Source organism: Miniopterus schreibersii (genome assembly GCF_964146895.1).
Source record: "Miniopterus schreibersii genome assembly, chromosome: 10".
Classification (NCBI taxonomy): domain Eukaryota; kingdom Metazoa; phylum Chordata; class Mammalia; order Chiroptera; family Miniopteridae; genus Miniopterus; species Miniopterus schreibersii.
In genome coordinates, this window is record NC_138110.1 from 61,890,761 (window position 1) to 61,911,180 (window position 20,420).

Sequence of the window (20,420 nt, forward strand, 5' to 3'; positions counted from 1 at the left end):
TTGTAATTTTTACTTTACAAAGGAAAAAAAAGAAGCATCTTCAAGAACTGCAACCTCGCCCTGGCCAGGTAGCTCTCAGTTGGTTAGAGCATCATCAGGATATGCCAAGGTTGTGGGTTCCATCCCTGGCCAGGGCACATACAAGAATCAGCCAATGAGTGTATAAACAAGTGGAGCAGCAAATCAATGTTTCTCTCCCTCTCCAAAAAAAACACACACAAAAAACTGCAACCTTACCTCCAAGAATCTCCCTTAGCACTTGTCCTGTCGGTCTCACATGGCTCAATCCCATCTTGTTTTACTATTACTCATGCACAGGTCTCACCTCTGTTAAATGATGGAGCAACTGTGACCACAGCCTGTCTACACCCAAGCTCTACTTTCCAGTGACAAACTCTTTGGAAAAGAACCGGTAAGAACTAGTGCAGCAGTCAAGATGGCAACAAAGCAGTTAGACAAGAACAAAGCAATCAAGCAAAGAGTGAACAATGATCTGAGTGTGTAACTCAGCGTAGGACCATCAGCAGAGGGAAACCATGACCAAGTCAAAACAACATGGGAAGCAAAGAGCTCTTCCCAGAAATTGTGGGAATTCCAACAATGCACATGTGCCAGGAACTTTGCAAAGTTGCCAAGCAAAGTGTGACAGTCAGATTTCTCAGAAATCAGTAAATCCCTTTGTTTAGAAAAACTGCAGTGACCTCTGAGTGTTGAGAGGCTCCTAGGACATGGCCTGAAGGGGTAAAGAACCTGAATTTCTCTGTAAAATAAGAGTGGAGAGAGTGTGCAAACGTTTCAGGGGAAATGGGAGGCTGTAGTAGAAAAATGAAGGTGGTATGAGGTCGTCCAGAGAGGATTAAATATTAGACAGACTGCTGAGAAGAGAGCACCACTGGAAAATTGAGGAATTCTGGGAAGCAAGAGGCGACGGCCACCTGCGTCTCAGCTCAAGCTCTTTACTCTGAATTAATTGTAATCCCTCTCTGTTGCTTCAACAAGACCGTCACGCATCATGCTGCTACGGGTGTTTCTGGAAGAGGCAACCCAGAGTGAAGCAAATGGGATGGAAGGAGCCACAGGTCCGTAATTCTCAGTAACGCTCCTTCCAAAGCCTCAGCTTGAGGGCCAGATTTATCCTCTTACCTAAACAACCAAACCCAAAAGATGGACAACAAAAATGATACCAGATGGAAATACATGAATGCCAGTGAACTGTTAGAAGGGAAAGGCTGGTAGCGGTAGGGAGAAAAGCTACACAGAACAGAGAGGGGATCAAGAGATGAATGGAAGTAAAAAACCTAAGCAAGAGGTGACCAGGGAAAAAAAAAACTAAGCCCCCCTGAGAAGCCACAAGAGATGTGAGGACTGCGGTAGAGTACAAGGGATGGGGAACTCTGTCTCCGCCTGGGGCTGATACCTGGGTGCCTCCTTAACTTCCCTTCCACTTACTCTCCACTTCCAATCCGCTAGCAAGTCACATCAGTTACAGCTTCAAAATCCATTCAGAATCCAGCCGTTTCTCGCCACCTCCAGTGCCAGCGGAGCCCGGGCCACTATCGGCTCACCCAGACACCCAGACAGCGGCAAGAGCCGACTCAGCATCCCCGCTTCCCACCTCACATGCCCGCCCGCCCGCCCGTCTCCACACAGCAGTCGGCCAGGGAAACACTTATCACCTGGCAGGACAGTGTCTTGCTTACTGTCTCCCGTCATAAAAGGTAAGATCCATGAAGCAAGATGTTCTATTTTTGTTCACTGCTGTATTCCTAGAGACTAGCACAATGCCAAGTTATATGTAGTTGGCACCAAATTACTATTTGTTACATGAACTACATGAGTAGTTACGGAACTGTACACCATACACGTCTAGTAGTAAATAAAGGAACCATATTTTGCATCAGTTTGTGGGCCTTCGGGAGGCCCAGGGACCTACAAGTAGTATCTTGCTGAATCTACAATGGCTAGTACATGATGCTCACTGAATGAGTAAACAAAAGGAATATCAAATAGGTTTAATATTATATATGGTGCCCAGGACTGGCCAGGGCAGAATATGACTGTTATAGAGCAGAGTTCATAAATAATGTCAAGTCTAAAAGAAAATATACTATAAATAATGTCAAGTCTAAAAGAAAATATACTATTTAACATGGACCAAGCAAGTTCTGTGTCAGCTACAATAAATACAGAGATACTAAGATAATCTTAGATAGACGTGACTTTACTAGTTTGTAAACAAGTGCAAATAACTCAGTGGTGTAACTGCTGTATTGGAGACACACACAAGAAACATTTGGGAGGTGCCACAAAAGAAGTGATCATCCTTAGCTAAGGAGGTCAGATGGTCAAGGAAGGAGTTATAAAAAAGATGTTACTTGAGCTGTCTTATAGGAAGAGTTCACCAGATGAGAAAGAGCACATTGAGGGAAGGCACTCTGTGCGAAGGCATAACATTGGAAGGCCTTCCAGAGTGGTTCCTAGGAGAAAGTCAACAAATGTGGAAGGGTATTCTGACATAAGACAGAAAAAAGGTACAAAGCACTTTTCTTTAGAGACAGAACCTATGCTTTAAAAAGTTCCGGGACACTCCTCTCAAAATACCCATTTTGGCAACAAGATGGCACCTCCAGAGGGGCTTGACAAATTTTAAAACATCAAATAACAAAAACAAGGAGGGGAAGACAAACATATTTACTGCAGTCCAGGTTACTGGAAGACTTAAACCCTGGGATGCATGGCATTCCTGTTATCAGCACGATAAGGGAAGAATGTGCCTTAGCAGCAGCTCTGTCCGGAGCTTGCCGACGGCTGCTGTGAGCTTCCAGCAGCCCAGGAGGCCTTCTTCCTCGACGTGCAGTTAATGAGGCTTCCCCTCGTAGCAAAGGGCTCCTTAACTCTATATTCATTCTATGCAAAGAGGAAAAAATCTGATATACTGACTGCTCCTCATTGAAGCCATGACTTAAATCCTATCTCAGTATTTAACTATCTTTATTTTCTGATTTAAAATGGGGGGGAGGGGGAGTAGAAATTACATAGTGCTGATATAAAGGCTTTAAATTCTGGTCAAAGTTAAAACCCATTTTAAAAGTCAACTGATGGTTCAAAGGAAATAACTACATGGAGTCTGATCGAGATATATATGAGTTGAGTCTCATTATTAGCTTCAATAATGCAGGATAACAGTTCTCAACAAAATGAGAGTCCACACTTGTTAGGTAGGCTCGGTTGGGCACGGGGAGGTAAAAGTCTGAAGAAATGGGTTCTCTCCATGCCCCCCGGAGAAAAGTTCCATGCCCCTGGGAAAAAGAAAGAAGGCTCCTGGTTTGATGGAAAAAGCAGCTCCTGTTCCCAGGTGGTGTCTGCAGCTCACAGTCGAGTTCAGCAGTGGAATCGAGTGGAGAACTTGGGAGATACAGGCACAGTCAGAGGCTGGTCACTTGACTTTATCTCCACACCCTGGTACTTGCGTATTGGGTTTGCCTTGTGCACCTACAAAGTAAGGAAAATAAAGTCATCACTGGTAAGGATAGAAAACTACGCTTGTAGTTGTTGTTGTTTTTCTTGAGAAAATGTTCGTAGTTTTACAGATCCCAGTCACTAATTCAGGGGGTGGGGGGCAACACAGTATAAGGGAAAAGCACATGAGCTTTGAAGCCAAGTAGGTTTCTGTTCAGGTCTTGCTGGATCCCTAGGCTGACACTAAAGAACAGCAAGCCTCTCTCCTGTTTGAGTGTTCATTACTAGGGCGTGATGGCGCTACACTCAACTGCAGCAGAGAGGAGACACATGTTAAGAACTGGCTAGAGTATAGTATCAAGCTTACGGAGTCTTAATATTTACCAAAAGCATAGGCCAAAACAAACAAACAAACAAACAAACAAACAAAAAACAGTAACTAGCAAGGGTTGCTGGGAGAATGCCTGTTCCCATCCATCTTCTGGGCAGTCTAAAATCAATCCTAAAGCAAACCAGACTAACAGCTAATGAGAATCAAAAGAACTGTGCTACCAGCCTATACTTGGAGTCACTGTAAGAAATGGTTCCATGATGGGGACAAACACAAGAAGCAGGTACCAAGTGTTGAAGAAAAAGCAAAGGGCCTGAGGGTGGAAAAAAGGTTGGTTTTGTGCGTGTATCTGGAGTGAGGATTGCAATTTTTTTTCATTCAATCAGAAAATGGTAGCTTGAATTTTGCCAAGAAGCTAGACCCTTTAACAGTTCATCCTTAGAGCGTTCCAGCAGCCAGTCACTGCGAACCGCTGTACCAGCTGCCGGCTTAGCACTTTTAGACAAAACCTCAACAACTTACATATTTCTATATTCATTCTTTTATTAATCATATGAAGTTCCACCTAAAACTGTCTACTTCCTCATTGATGCAGTTAATGTGGCTTTGCCCTCCTAGTGAAAGGGTCCTTAATGTGAATTAAGCTTACTTATTGGATAACTAACATTTAAATCATTATGCTAGTGTTAGCACAGAGGGTCATGTGAACCGATATGCACTATAACTCCAAGGAATTTGAGTGAAGTATTAAGAGGGAAATGAAAACACAGTTACCGCCCAATTCTCATGTCCTTCCCTAATTATGTATTCTTGTCTAATTATAAAATACACTGGTTTTCTTAAGCCTTCAGAAGTAGTAAAACTACATTAAACAGTGCACCACTGTGCAGTTATGCCATGATTTCCTCCTTATGAAGATCCCTGGAAGAACTCTGAGCCCAATACTAAGGATAAATGTATCTTTTTAAATAGCTAGCTTGTTTTTATCTCATGAATTTTGTGAGTCTTGTAACTGACAGGTTGGGTCCTAAAAAGGGACAGAATTATGACTCAAACTCAGCAGATACATGGATCACAATGTATACATCTTAAGTCTCATTCACATCTCCACTTTGTCACCACCCTTGATTTGTGTGACTTCTCGCTTTCCCTCATCTTTGATGTGTCCTTGTTGCCACCTTAGATCCCGTCTGAAACAAGACGAGATACAAATAAAAAAACAACAACAGACAACCGTGGGTTAGTCAGCGCTCCCGCTGCCCAGTTACCAGTTCTTTCCGTAGCCTGGCCAGCTCCTTCTTCTGCTGCTCTTCCTCCTGCTGCCTGGCCTCCTCCAACTGCTGGGCTTTCTGGGCTTCGACCTCCGCCATTTTCTTCTCCATCTCTTGCCGCTCCTTGGCTCTCTTCTCAGTGGCCAGCTGAAAAGGTTCCTGAACTAGAGAACCAGAAAGGCCCTCTGAGTACAGAAACAGAGAGAATATTGGTACACAGGACTTGCATAAACCTGGCTCCCACAGAGCCAGCAAGAGGCACAGATACACAAGGCAATACAAAGGCTGAGCACGAAGGACGCCTTATTGAAAGAAAGGTGGAGTCTTAGAATTTTAAGAGTTGCAAGGGCCCCTGGAAATCAACTAATTAGGAGAAAAGCAAGAGCCATGCAGGTGAAGTAGCTTGCTCAAAACCACACAGTGATTTTCAGACAGACAGATGTAGAAGTTTCCCACTTTTCTGACAACCTGCCCAGTGCTTAAGGAATCAAATGTCTTGTATCTTAGGCTTGCTTTAGGGTGAACTCCAGAAAGAGGTCCTGGTTCTCCCTCCCTCACTTACTGATTACTCTTTAGGTGGGCAAAGCCTGTAACTGTTATTGAAATGCTAGTTGCCCCTGCCCAGATTCTTGCTCTATGAATCTGGCCCCAATACATTCTGCAACTCAACATAGGTGCTGGGTTCAACAAAGGCAAAGGACTGCACCTAGGGGGAGAAACACTAGATCCTCTACAGGCAAATGCTTCTGGCTGACACAGCATTATACGAACACGACTGAGTTCCAGGCATTCCCCCTGTGAAGTCGGACAATGTTGCCCCCAAACTCCCAGGAGTATATATAATACTACCGGTTAGGGATTTTTTCTCTTTCTTGGGAACAAAGGGCTCCTGGAAGATGACGGTGTTTGGACGAGCCTTGAAGCAAGTTGCTTCTTTCTGCTGTTTCAGTTCTTCCTCCAGCTATTAGAAAGAAAGTCTGTCAGACAACTTGCCATGACTATCACCTCCATGACTCAAGTTCTAGTGTTTCTAACTGCTTCATCAATAAAAACAGCAGATGATTTTATCTAAACCCCAGTTAAAAGCCCTCTACAATGAGATCAGACTGACAATACCTAAACCAAACTTACCTATGAATAGCCTACTCTTGACTGGAAACATTACTGATAACATAGTCAATTAACACATATTTTGTATGTCATATGTATTACATACTGTATTCTTACAGTAAATTAAGCTAGAGAAAAGAAAATGTTACTAAGAAAATAAAGAAGAGAAAATATATTTACAGAATTTACTGAAAAAATCCACACATAAGTGGACCTGTGCAGTTCAAATTCCTGTTGTTCAAGGGTCAACTATAATTTTAAGGCCTTATCTTAACATCCACCCCAAAGTAGAGATTATATACCCCCAAATGTGATCACCTATAAAATATTTTCCATCCCAACATCCCCCAAAATCCTAACCAGAATTTAATCAAGCCTCTTATTATAACTTCTCATCTATAGGAAATATAGGAGATAGAGGGACATATTAAATAACATCATGGAAATACAATGACCAAAATCCAGATTATGGAAAACCTATAGGACAAACAACCCAGTTTATTCAACAAATAAAATGCAAGTAGACAAGCCTATAGATTAAGAGGGATTTATTTACAGGCTTATCAAACAAATGCAACACGTGGACCTTACCTGGATCCTGATTTGAACTCAACTGCTTAAAAACATTAAGAGAGACTTGGGGGTATTTAAATGCCGATTATTTGACACTATTAAGGGACTTCTGTTAATGTTTTTACTACAATAATAGTATCATGATTATCTATTTTTAATCTTTATATTTTAAAGATACACACTGAAGTGTTTTAGATGAAATGAGATGACACCTAGCGTTTGCTTCAAAGTAATCCCGTGTAGGTAGAAGCATCTAGTGTAGAGATAAGTAGATAGAAGTACAGATGAAATAGGACTTTCTGTTTTGATCACTACAGAACCAGGTTACAGGTTCATGAAAATTGATAATAATATTAACTTTTGTATATATGTCTGAAAAACTTTAAAAAATTTTTTTATTACGGAAAATACCCCCCACAGACATTCTGTATCGTGGTCCTTGAAAGAGATTCACCTGTACTTTCCAAGCAACAGTCCCAAGTTTTCCTAGAAAACAATACCAACAAGAGGCCTATGCTCAGTCATGTTAGCAGTCACATTTCTTGAGCTTCAAGAGGGGTGACTTCCTACAAAAATTAGCCCAGAGCTCCTTTTGGACAGAGTCCAAGATAAGTGATAATATAAAAACACCTACAAACTTAGGGATTCAGGAAAATTTTTTTCCAGATAGGGCAGGATTAGATTCTATTTAAACCAGCCAACACCAATTAATTGTTTTTACTACCTGTCATCTACAAAGAGCAACTATGTTGATCAAACATCATACCACATTGAGAATCTATTCTCATCATTCTATTTTTTTTTTTTTTAAATATATCTTTACTGATTTCAGAGAGAGGAAAGGAAGGGGAGAGAGCGAGATAGAAACATCAATGATGGGAGAGTCATTGATCGGCTGCAGCCCACAACCCGGGCATGTGCCCTGACCGGGAATCGAATCCCGATTGCCTGGATCCTAGGTCGATGTTCAACCGCTGAGCCATGCCCGGCCGGGCTCACCATTCTATTTCTTATCAAAGCACCAAGAGAAACAAGTGAACATTTAATAAACAAGTCTAATATAAAGAAACTCCTGATGCAAAAAAAGCCTGTCAGTTCTCACAATCCCCAGATGAGCACTTAGAGCCAGGATCAGCAAACTTCAGCTAGTTTATAACTTATTTTTGCACAGTCCTTGAGCATTATAATTTTAAGGAATTGAAACACACACATACAATTTATGACAGAGATCATATGTAGCCTACAAAACCTAAAATACATATTTACTATCTGGTTTTTCAAAGAAAAAGGTTGCTGACCCTAGATTTAGAGCAGAGACTCTGCAACAATCCAGTGTGTTAGCCCCCAGAAGGGTTTCAATATAGTGGGTCTACTCATTCTTACAAACCAACAACAAGCCATTAACTTCTTAGCTGCTCTCCCAACCCCTCACCTGGTGCTTCCAAGTCTCTGCCTTCATAGCACCTCTTTTGTCAGTCTCCAGACAGAAAGGCTCAATCTGGGTTGCACTCTTCACCTTCTTCTCTGGCAGGTTAATGGTGTCAAAATCAGGCAAAAGAAGCGCCTTGAACTTGGGCACCTGATAGAAAAGAAAACATAAGATTTAGGATAAGGCCTTTCTAGACAGAAAGCAATAGCTGTGCCAGGATATTTAGATGAATCTAAATCTAAAAAATAGAAAAGGCCAGTTTTCAAAGCGACACGGTGTAGCAGAAAGAGTAATGGGCTAGAGAGGAAACCTAGATTTTCCTCCCAATATTGCCAGCAATAGCAACATAATCATGGGCAAGTCACTTAACCTCCTTGTGCCAGATAGTTTATCAAAATTACTTACCCTTTTTATACTTCATAAGGTTGTTATGAAAGGATCAAAGGAAGTCAGTTTTATAAAAGTGCAACATAAAAGATAATCTTTGAAGGATTAAAGAATAGTATTATTCTACCCATAGAAATGGAAACACCTACCTCCCCTTTCTGCAGTTCTTTTATTTTCTTCTCCTTCTGTAACTGACGTTCTTTGTCTCGAGAATCAAAAGAGAAAGGGCATATTTCCACAGTTTTTGTTTCTGGGATATGGGGCTTAAAAGGCACCCCAAAATGTGGTGGAGGTTGAGCTCTTCTTATCACTACTGGCTCCTCTTCCTATGAGAAAAAATGCAGTTTAGAAACAAGAATGTTCACTCTTACCTCCTCAAACTGGGAAGTCAGAAGACATTATATGACAGAAGTCATTACTTAAGGCAAGTTACTCAACCTCTTAGGTGTCTTAGTTTCCTTGTTTATCAAAGTCAGCTACCAACTCACAAGGGTGAGACCAATGTGAAAGCACTTGCTAAAGGACTAACACAATCACTCTTAAAGGATCTAAAGTCTTTCACAGGAAGGTATTAAGAACTAAATGAGATCAGTGTGAATAAAATGAAGAGAAGATACTAAGCAAGCACACACCTTGGCGTCCTCTTTGACTCACCCTCCATCTAGACGCCACTAAAACATGTGACTGGGAGTTAATGGGTTGTCAAACCCAGAATAGGACCAAGTAAATTGTTTGGGTTCAAGCTGGTAACATAAGATTACAGTATATTTTAGTTTCAAATGAATCTATAAAAAGGCTTATGCTTGAGATCTGCTATAAAATTACCCTAACTCTGGTATTTAGATAAAATGGAGATGTAACAAGAAACTAGCCTGATCAATGACAGTTTATGTATTCCAGTTTCATTAACCATCATCGCAGTCGCCTTTGCAACCCTTGGGTTAATGGAGATAGGAGAGGGTGAATGTGACTGCCTGGTGTGAATTTTAAAAGTCCCTCAGTGCCCTGGCTGGGTAGCTCAGTTGGTTAGAGCGTCCTCCCAATACGCCAAGGTTGCAGGGCCAATCTCCAGTCAGGGCACATACAAGAAGCAATCGATGAATGCATAAATAAGTGGAGCAACAAATCGATGTTTCTCTCACTCCCCTTCCTCCCTCTCTCTAAAGTCAATAAATAAAGTTGTTTTTTTTTCCACAGTCCCTGTGAATGGTGACAACAGCTAAGGCAAAATAGAGTATAGGGATTGGCAACTTTTGATCCATGTTACAATGATGGGCTGATTTTCAATGTTATACAAATGGACAGTCCTCAAATAGGCTGCAAAGAATTACTACTGCAAGCCAGGCGATTCACACCAACTACTTTGCTCTTGAAGGAGCAAAAGAGATGATGAAATGTTTATGCCCACTGTGAAAGACAACTCCGGACAAGAGTGACTATCTTTGAATTCCATAAAGCTTTAGGAAAGAGCATGGCTTAGACTGATTATGCAGAAGGAGAAGAAAGCCCCATCCCAAGGAATCACCTCATCGTTGGTGGGCATTCGGATTCTGTTCTTTAATGCAAAGGCCGGTGATTTGGGGACAGTGATTGGAAGTACTTTCTTTTCAGGAACACCCTGGAAGGAGTAAACAACTCAATGAGACATCCCAGAACAATCTTTACTAGTTAAGATTAAATCCCTTTGTTAATGGGAAGTTCACATACCAGGAATCAAAAAAGGCTAGTATTTCAGTATGTTGTTATTTACCTAAGACAAAGGCGTATCTGATTTGTGGTAGCACTCCAAGGGTGGAGTATCACAATAGAGGAGCAGCAAATACTAGGGATATAGTTTGTATATTCAGTAAAAATAGAATTCATCAAAATCTTTTTTTTTGGAATTCATGAAAAATACAACAGAAAACAAACTAATGCCAATATTTTGTTGTTTTTCTTTCTACACCCCAACCCCTCAAAAACAAAATAAAAAGATGTCCCTTTCATAAGCACTTTCTGATTCTCATAGAATTTATACTCTATGACAAATCTGGCAATTAACACTAACTACAAAATGTTATCTCTTAGGCTGTTTTGAATGAAATCTATGACCAGATCAATTTTAAATCCTCTCTCACACCTTATGTTGCCCATCAGCTCTCTATTCTGCCTCCTCTCTAACTCTTCCCTGCTGTACCACAGGCCACATCATCAATGGCCTATACCACTCACCAGCCTTCTAATAGTCTTTTCAACTTCTCATTTCACCAATCCATCCTCTCTATATAGTCAGAATTCTTTCTCAAAACACATCTGATAACATTACTTCCAGACTAAAGAATTTTTTAATGGCTCCTACCACCTACCTACAACACTACAAATGCCCTGGCATTTGTTATGAAGTACTAGGTGCTTCATAATCTAGTACCCTGCCTGACTCTCCAGCCTTCTCTCTCACCCCTCCTTACCCATGACCGTCCAACCACAATGAACTACTGGCAGCTGCCAAAATGTAACACTGGTTTACAACCCAACACTTTTCCTTATGTGCTCTCAGCTGCTTAAAAGTACTTAACTACTCTTCTTTTCAAGCCTCTCCTGAAGCATCTCTTCTTTATAAAGCCTTTCAATAGATCTCTCCAACTCCCAGAACCTACAGAACTAACCCTCTCTCCCTGTGTATAGTTCTACCACAGTACATACAGAACTTCACTGCGCTTGTTTATTTAGATGGTCATCTGCTTGTGTTAGCCTATGAGTGCTTTGAGAGTGCAGACTGGTATTCCATCAATCCCTAGCACCTAACATGGACCCTGGGAAGTATAAGGCCAAACATTCAGTAAATGTTTGTTGAATGAATATAGCAAGAATAACAGAACTTATACCTTGGACTCTTAAGATTCTTTGACTCTAATTTACATCTTGAGAGACTTCTTAATCCCAAAAATGCTGCAATGCTCAAAACATCTTTGGAATGTCTTTCTTGGAGTGGCTTGCAAAGCCACTTTTGGGACCATGCAAGGTAGTCACTCAATCTTTACTTTTAATTAAACAAAACTGTTTCCAGACCTATTATCTTAGACTACTCTGAAATTTTAGTTCCAAATTACTTTAGACCAGCTTCTAAAAGCAAATTAATCTTTGAAATATGAAGAGTTGCCATTACTGAAGAGATCCAAAAGACTGTGCTACAGGATCTAAGACAAGTCGCTTTCCTAAAATGCTTTGTACAATATCAATCATTGCAAAAATTTATACCCTCCTATGGTAACCTCTGTGAAAGTTCATTTATGTTTCCTAAATAAAGCCAGGATCTCTAGCACAGTGAACCCCAATATAGCAGAACTTGTCATCTGAATGACAAAAGTCTATGAAATCGTGTTTTCAGATGCTTGCCATAAAACAACAAAATCTGTTGTACAACATCCTAGACAAGTGGACACCAGCCTCTTGCTTGAACATACCCAGGACATGTGGGAATAAGAAGAACGCTGAACAGGGAGCCAGAGATCTGTTTTCCCGCAGCTCTGATTCCAACTGCTACAATCCTACACACATTAGATAGCCTTCAGACCTCGGATTTTTGTGGTTTTTTTCTTTCCATTAAACAAAGTATTGGAAATAAATACCTGAGGACTCATTCTGTTCTAAAATAATGCCGCTTTTCCTGTTTTTCCCCTCTCTAAATCCATCCAGCAGAGATGTGCATTTTAAAAGAAAAACAATGGGGGAGGCCTTGGCCAGGTAGCTCAATTGGTTAGAGCATCATCCTGATGTGGCAAGGCTGTGGGTTCAATCCCCGGTCATAGCACATACAAGAATCAACCAATGAATGCATAAAAAAGTGGAACAACAAACTGATGTCTCTCTCCCCCTTCCTCTCTCTCTCTAAAATCAATTAAAAAAAATTTTTTTAAAGAAAAGCAATGGAAACCTCTAATAAATAAGCCATGAAAGAGATATTTACCAGTGGGATCAATCCTCATAATTAGCTGGGAGAGAGGGAATAATGATTTATGAAAAACAACTTTGGCCCGGCCGGGTGTGGCTCAGCGGTTGAGCATCGACCTAGGATCCAGGCGATCAGAGTTCGATTCCCGGTCAGGGCACATGCCCGGGTTGCAGGCTCGATCCCCAGTTGGGGGTGTGCAGGAGGCAACCAATCAGTGACTCTCTTATCATTGATGTTTCTATCTCTCTCCCTCTCCTTTCCTCTATCTGGAATCAATAAAGATATATTTTTTTAAAAAAAGAAAATCAACTTTGCAGCAACCATCTACCCACACCCCATTCTCCACGGCAGTCAAAGTCAGCTGGGGACTCAATCAGAAATTAAAAAAAGGAAACTGGGTTTTTAGAAAAAAGGCTTCTTGTTTTGCTATTTTAAGTCTTTTTAGTTATAACCTTGAGGTCAGGGATGTTGCCATTTGCATTCCATTGCATTCTCTAAGACACCTACAAGAAGTAAATGTTCAATGAACACAAGGTTGATTAATTTGTTTATATCTCAATCTGCTCTACCAGACTGAAGGCTGTTTCACATTCCATCTCCGGGTTCCCAGTGTCTAACAGGCTCGAAACACACAGGCTGGAGCACTTCAGCTTGTGCCATCATTCACTCAGTTACCCAGTGCTGGACGGCCTATGCTGTGATGCTAGGTTCTGGGGATATAGAAGTGAACTGTGCAGATATGCAGGGCCCTGCTCTTAGAGAGCTCACATTCTACTGGAGGAAAGAGAATGAAAATGTAACAAATCTATTATTTCCTGATTTTCACAGGTGCTCTAAAGAAGCCTAGCAGAATATGGAACTAAAGTAGAATGGGGTAAGCATGTCTCCGTAAGGCAGAATATGCCCCCAAGTCCCCTGGGACAAGTTCTCAGGCCTATCCCAGAGTAGTTAGGAAATTACTGTGAAGCAGTGTTATTTCAGGGTATATGGGGGAGAAAAAAAAGCATGCTGGTCTCCCCAACTCATCCCTAAAATATCACTGCTAAAATTACTCACTGGCCTCACTGACACCATATCCACCTCTGTGGTGCCTGAGCTCCCCCACTAGATGTCGGCACCAAGTTCACATTTCACACCCTGGAGCTCAAGGCTTTCATCACTCCACCTCTCTCCCAAGAGCCCTTATTTCATCTCTGCCTCCTGGCCCACTGCTGCCCAAGCCCGTTGTCTCCTTGCCACCTATCAACCACAGGCGGGAGAGCACAAGAAACATCGTAAGGACACAGAGACAACAAGCTTAAGCACCCAGAGGACATGAATGGGAAACAGTGGCAGACAGACTAGCTGCATTTGGGTTCTGGGAAGCAGGCTCTTCTGTGCTACTATAAAAGTCCAAGGCTAGAAGTTAAGAGACCTAATCTCAGTTCTGCCAACTTTCAAAAGTGGGCAAGCCACATTCCTCTTCCACAGCCTCACTTTCTAAAAAATGAAGAGCGTGAAAGAGAATGTCTCCTGTGCTTTGCTTTTCTCAACCATGAGTTGAAGTGAAATCACTGGAATGTTGGGAGAGCCACAAACAGCTAGCATCAAACTCAAAAACGGTGTTTGCCAAAATAAGCAATGATAACAGCACTGTGGGGCAGGATGATAGTGCTTAAGATGACAGTTCAAATCCTGGTTCTGCATACTAGATACCTCTTAGTGTCTCTTTCCTCATCTGAAAAATAGGTATAAAAATAGAACCTACTCTTAAGAGTTGTTATAAGAAATGAAGATAATCTACATAAAACACTCAGAAAATAAAAACACTCAGTACAATGTAAGTATGCAATAAAGTAGTTATTACTATTAACAATATGACTGCTTTAGTGTGTCGGACACTAAATTCTTCACTGGGCTGCCTCTAATCTATGCTGCACCCAACAAATAAAAAACTCCAGAGGTGGGGCCCAGGAATCTGTTTACGTAATAAGATCCCCAGAGGATTCTGAGAACCAGCTGGATTTGGCAAACACTTCCCTGCAGCATAGCACTTCAACTCAGTTGCACACTTACTTAACCTAGTGCTTCGATGATTTGTTTATCCAGAATTCTCAACAAGGCATAACCTGGTACAACACTACTCTAAGATCTCAACTAACAACTAATGAACTCTAGTCACCCTCCCCCAATTAACACTTCTCCCAAGTATTTCCAAAGCACAACAAACTGCCAAACCGATTTCCTAAATCAATGTTTCTACAAGTGGAGTTCAGGTACTACTGGTGATATGAAAGAGGATGTTAGGTGGATATAGACTTTTTATTTTTTAATAATCACTTATTTTCTTAAGAACCTTCTATTTTATTCAAGAATGCTCCAAGAGTATGGACCCTGGAACCACACTACCTAGATTCAAATCCTAGCTCTGGCATTGGCTAGTTTATTATCTGGGGCACATTATTGAACCTCTACACTTCCTAACCATAAAATGGATGGATAATACTACCTATAATGTTTACCACATAGGGTTATTATAAGAATTAAGTATTAAATAAAGAGCTTAGAATAAAACATGGTACATAATAAACTTAATATAAGTAGTAGCTACTATTGTTACTCATGGCAAAAAGTACTGCTTTTCCATTTACATAATGATTTAAATGTTTCCTTTAAAATCACTTTAAAAATGAGTTGATCTTAAGAATATATAGTCAATATTCGTACATGAGATACAAGGATATAGCAAAAATGGAAAGGGTGGTATGTGAATAAAACACCAAAAACCTGCAGCAGGGGAAGCCAGGAGCTTGGGAGATGTTATTAAAGCAAGGTGCCAGGTGAATGCTATAGAAGCCTTGAGAAAGTCATTTTCTCCTCTGGGCCTCAGTTTTCTAGTGTGTAAAATAAAAACACTGAGCAAGCCCTTCTGGCTCTAGGATTCTGAAGTCTGCACATAAACCTGCATTTCCTTTGTTGTATTCAGAACACTGTTTGCTCAGTGGGTAATGACCAATGTGCCAGAGCTTTTACAGGCCAGTCACTTGGGTGGGAAGAGTTTTCCTTAAAGTTTGTATAACAGAGTTTAACCTTATAGTACACGTGCATCATAGCAAGAAAAGAAAAAGGAAAAAACACACCATCATGAATAGAAAAGAGGTCTCATGCAGAAAGCTCTCAGGTGAAAGACATGGGGTGGGAAGAGGGGAAGAACCATTTCTAAGCATTATGATGCCTGACTTCTTCTCCTTGCTCCACTATTTACTAGCTGAGCGTCCTAGGAATGTTACTCAACCTGTGTGTGCCTCAACTGCCTCATCTCAAACTGATGATAATTAGAGTAAGCCACCTGGAGGGCCCATGGTCAAAATGAATATATGAAAAGGGCTTAGGGCAGTTCCTGGCACATTCTGAAAGCGTCAGCTATTATGACAGTGACAACATGATGATGACGAGAACGACTACTACTACTACACATTGTCAAGGATCAAGTCAAATGCTTCCTCCTCCCAAAACCATTCCCTAAACCTTCGCCCTGGAAGAAATTATCTCCTTCGATTTCCTCTAGTTCTTCTGTCATCTCTCTTAGAACACTTCTGTCTCGTTTCCTATTATTTACACATATGCTGTCTCCCTTATTTAAGTCTCCTGAGAACAAAATCCACCTATGATATGTCTCTTTATCACCTATACCTTCTAATATGATGCCCTAATCACAGTATATATTCAAACATGGATAAGATGTTTGGTCATGAGCAGGACAATTCTGCCAGCATGCAGGGCCTCGACCATTCTTACCACAACATCTTCCAAGATCTTAGTCGGACAAGGTCTGGAATGAAATTCAAAGTGTTCATCCTCTGATTTCTTCTTTGACTCACGCTCCTGGATTCTTTTCTCAATTTCCAAATCAAAGCCAATAGGCTGAGTGGGTGGCTTCACAGGTGGTTTCTTGGGCAAGATGGGCCCACCTTCAAGAATTCTGGGATCCAGTTCCCGTGCTTTGAATTTATACCTGTAAGATGAGAGTTTAAATGAAAACCACACAAAAAAAATTTTTTTAATAAAATAAAAACTACATAAACAACAAAATAGGCCAAAACAGAAAAACAATAATCATTAAGCTTAGCCACCATGCAGAGAAAAATTTCTCTCCATAATCATCATCTCTACCTCTAGGGCAAAGAATCTGTAAGAAAGTCCTAACATCTCCACCACTTTAGAGAAGAGGGTTTCCCTTCACAGAGGAAGTTCCCCCTTCTCAAAAGAAATGGAGGAGGACCCAGGAGACAAACTCCAGTGCTAACCACATTAAGTTGCAATTTCCTCCCTTGGACAATCCCTTGGGCAGCCATGAAAGAGTAGGATCTCCCTAAACTAACCTCAGAGGACACTTTCTAATTGGAATCAATAGTAAGTTCTACCACCCCAACCTCTGCATTACATGTTACCAGTTCACACTCCAGGACATCTCCATATTCCCACTTTCAAACCTTTAATCAAAGGCAGGGGGGCACAGCCTTCAGAGCTGGTAACTCAAATGCCGTAAATTCCCAAGGTATAAAAAAATAGCAACTGTACCCTTACAGACCTGAAAAGAGAGTAGGGAGGTTCTTGGAACTCTTCCTCAAATACTGCCAGTGGTACTTACTGCTGTAGTTTCTCCAGCTCCTCAGCCTCCTGATCCGCTGCACTTTTGCAGGTCACAGGCCTTGTGCGCTGTTTAGTTTGCAACACAGGAGTCTGTGGGTCTCTGGAAATCTTGGCCACAGCAGGTTTGGAGGATAACAGATCTGTAAACCGAGATCAGAGGCATTCACCTAGCTCCCCCAAACCCCATTTACCTGTAGGTGCTGACTCACCTTGGCAGCCCAAAGATACCCCATCACAGAGTGGCTGGCCCTCCACACTCAGCTCAGTTCACATCAGTCAACCTAACACACATGCAGTCCCTTGTTCCCCATCACTCTTTATTGCAGGGTATGAGGAAGGTAGCCTTTGGGTAAACTCTACTATTATCTTCTGAACTTAAACCACCCAAGTCTGAATTCCTTATCACAGCACAGGCGTAAACTGCCTTTCTATTGGCAGTGCCAACTATTTTGCTTGTTATTGACAAGTAAGAATTTTACTTATTCCAGCTTTAAAAATAAGGCCTTTCTAAAGACCAAGTAATAAGTCCCAATATTATAAACTCCCTAAAAGCATATATATCAAGACTACCTCACCCAGAAAGTCAAATGGAGAAAGTAAAAAAACTATGTCGAGCCCGGACGGGCATGGCTCGGTGGTTAAGCGTTGACCTACGATCCAGGCGATCGGGGTTCGATTCCCGGTCAGGGCACATGCCTGGGTTGTGGGCTGCAGCCAATCAATGACTCTCTCATCATTGATGTTTCTATCTCTCTCTCCCTCTCCTTTCCTCTCTCTGAAATCAATAAAGATATATTTAAAAAATAATAAAAAAATAAAAATGAGCAAATGTAAACATTAAAAAAAAAAACTATGTCGAAGCATCAATGTTAAGACTATCACCCAATGTTACCCAATAAATTCAATAAAAAATTTTTTTTAAAAAAGACCATCACTACCACTCACAGAAAATATTGATTTGCCAGGTCAGGGGCAACTGTGTCAATTTTATTCATAATTGTACAGAATGAGTCGTCTAATTTAGACCTATTACATAAGGAGGTAGAAACCAAATCTATTTCTTTTATAAAGAAGCCAGCCTTTGCCCAGCTGGCGTGGCTCAGCAGTTGAACACCAACCTATGATCCAGGAGACAGAGGTTCAATTTCTGGTCAGGGCACATGCCCGGGTTGTGTGCTCAATTCCCAGCAGGGGGTGTGCAGGAGGCAGCTGATGAGTGATGACTCTCTCATCATTAATGTTTCTCTCTCTCTCTCTCCCTTCCTCTGAAATCAATAAAGATATATTAAAAAAAAGAAAAGAAAGAAATGCTCAACAATAAATTAGTAGTCTGCATATAAGCACGTGCGATACTTTCGTTCAAAAACTAGGATTTCAACTAAAGGCAAATTTGCATCTAAGGTGTAAGCAAAAGGATTCTAGGGGAGCCTCCAGCCAGCTAGGATATCGGTAAGAAACTTACTAATATCATCCTTCTTGCTCCTCAAGTGATATCTGTTAGGGGTTCTTTTATAGAAGGCTTCGACCTGCTGTGCAATAGGTACATATGGAGATGTTTCATCAAATTTTCTTTTCTTTCCTTGGGACAGGTTGAAAGGCTTTATAATGGTGCATCCCTTAGCCACTCTGGCCTGTAGAGAAAGTTGTTCCCCAAATGAAATGTTATGGAAGCTCAGATCTACCACAAGTCACATATTCAACAGAAAGAATCAAAAGAAAAAGGGCCTGTGTAAAACCACGATTATTACTCTCAAGTCTGTCAGTCCTTGAGCACGGGTTAGTCTATTCCTGTCTTTGAAAAAAAAAGAAGCCATCTTTGGGGGAAAAAAGGGAAGAAAGAATCTAGCAATTAGCACACTGCTCTACAATAGTACATAAAGTGATTTTTCACAAGTATGTTAATGTTTTGAAACAATCAAGAGCAAATCTTCTTACAATTAGGAGGAACCAAAAAAAAAAAAAAACATGAAAAGGCACCCTATCCCAATCCCATTAAAAAAATTTATTAGGCTTCTGGGAGTGGATCAGGTCAGGCAGCTCTCTGAATCAGCCTCATACACACCATTCCCAAAAACTGACTGATGAAGAAGCCAACTCCTTGGATGACTGATTTTGATTAAACTGGTCTCTGTTTGAAAACAAAACTCTTCCGGAACCTACATCTCAAAGAAAGAAGCACACTCAGGGTTTAAAACTGAAAGATTGCCTTCAACAAATGATGGTGATTGAAATTGCAAGTAGAGATTCTTAGTGCCAGAATTTTTATTTAGGATTGTTACTGTTTTTGTTAGTGCTCTGGTAACAAAAATGCATAGGATTTGAGTGGTCTGCCCCAACCCCATTTTTCCCATTAAATGCTGTTATAGTTTGTACAGAGCTTTGCAAGAAAGACTTTTTTCAAGAATTTCATAACAGCACAAGCTGTAACAAGCCTGTGCTTATAATTTGCCACCCATACTTCTATGTGTTTTATGTATATTCTCAATTCATTTTCCACAGCAACTTGGTAAGATGGTTCCAAGAGAGACAGTGATCTATCCAAAATCACAGAGCTAATGGGGTAAAGTGAGGATTTAGATCTTAATTCAATTACATTATTGTAAGCGGTGACCACAAATGCTACAGCTGAAATTCTCACTGAATTCGTAAAAGGAGTGTTCACTTAGCCCATCAACTCACAGGAGATGGAGGATGCTTTCGCAGCTCAGATGAAAAGTTCACTTCCTTATACTCCTCCTGGCTCTTAGGCTGTTGTTTGATTCGCTCATCTGTGCGGAAGTGGAAGTTGACCGATTTGGTTACCTGGCTTACTGGCTTCTTGACAGGTTGTCCTGAGTGAGGAGCAGAGTAAAACACACAGGTAACACTAAGAAGAGAGAACAGTGGTAAATCCCCTTTTATCCACTCTTCGGTCTTTCTGTTACCATGGATCTACTTTGTTTGCTCTTTACATATAACCAAACATTTTAAACAGTCCCAAGAACACTAATACATGTGCCTTATTCACTGCGTTGAGCACTGCTGGGTTTGAGGCCCTTTGGTCAGATGCAAACTGTAAAGAGGTAGCACAGGGAGAAAAATCCCATCTCCCAGGTGTGGCCATAAACAGGTATGAAGACACAGAGGCACTGGAATGTTTATGACAGGCAAAGCTCTCAAACATCTTTAAAAACACATTTAAGTAAACATTGCTAAGAGGGAAAGCCTATAACTCCAGGGGTGCTTTCTTCAACCCAGTAAGCAGGGCTTTATAGCTTCAACTCCACGAAAAACTACGCCAGAGCAACGCAAAACTCT

The 20,420-nt window shown here is 41.0% G+C and overlaps 1 protein-coding gene across 3 annotated transcripts in view; it reads right to left on the reverse strand.

Annotated features, from left to right (window-relative positions):
* Positions 1-2,115: 2,115 nt before the first annotated feature.
* TPX2 (TPX2 microtubule nucleation factor) overlaps positions 2,116-20,420 on the reverse strand; it is a 45,346-nt gene continuing 27,041 nt past the window's right edge. For all 3 annotated transcript variants that reach the window (XM_081149882.1, XM_081149884.1, XM_081149883.1), the window contains exons 9-18: positions 19,803-19,954; positions 18,586-18,754; positions 17,122-17,263; positions 16,269-16,485; positions 10,086-10,178; positions 8,710-8,886; positions 8,177-8,323; positions 5,911-6,022; positions 5,059-5,246; positions 2,116-3,492 (exon numbers count right to left, since the gene is read on the reverse strand). In XM_081149882.1, coding sequence (XP_081006008.1) covers positions 3,382-3,492; positions 5,059-5,246; positions 5,911-6,022; positions 8,177-8,323; positions 8,710-8,886; positions 10,086-10,178; positions 16,269-16,485; positions 17,122-17,263; positions 18,586-18,754; positions 19,803-19,954 — 1,508 coding nt within the window. In that variant the 3' untranslated portion in view covers positions 2,116-3,381. The remainder of the gene's footprint in view (positions 3,493-5,058; positions 5,247-5,910; positions 6,023-8,176; positions 8,324-8,709; positions 8,887-10,085; positions 10,179-16,268; positions 16,486-17,121; positions 17,264-18,585; positions 18,755-19,802; positions 19,955-20,420) is intronic.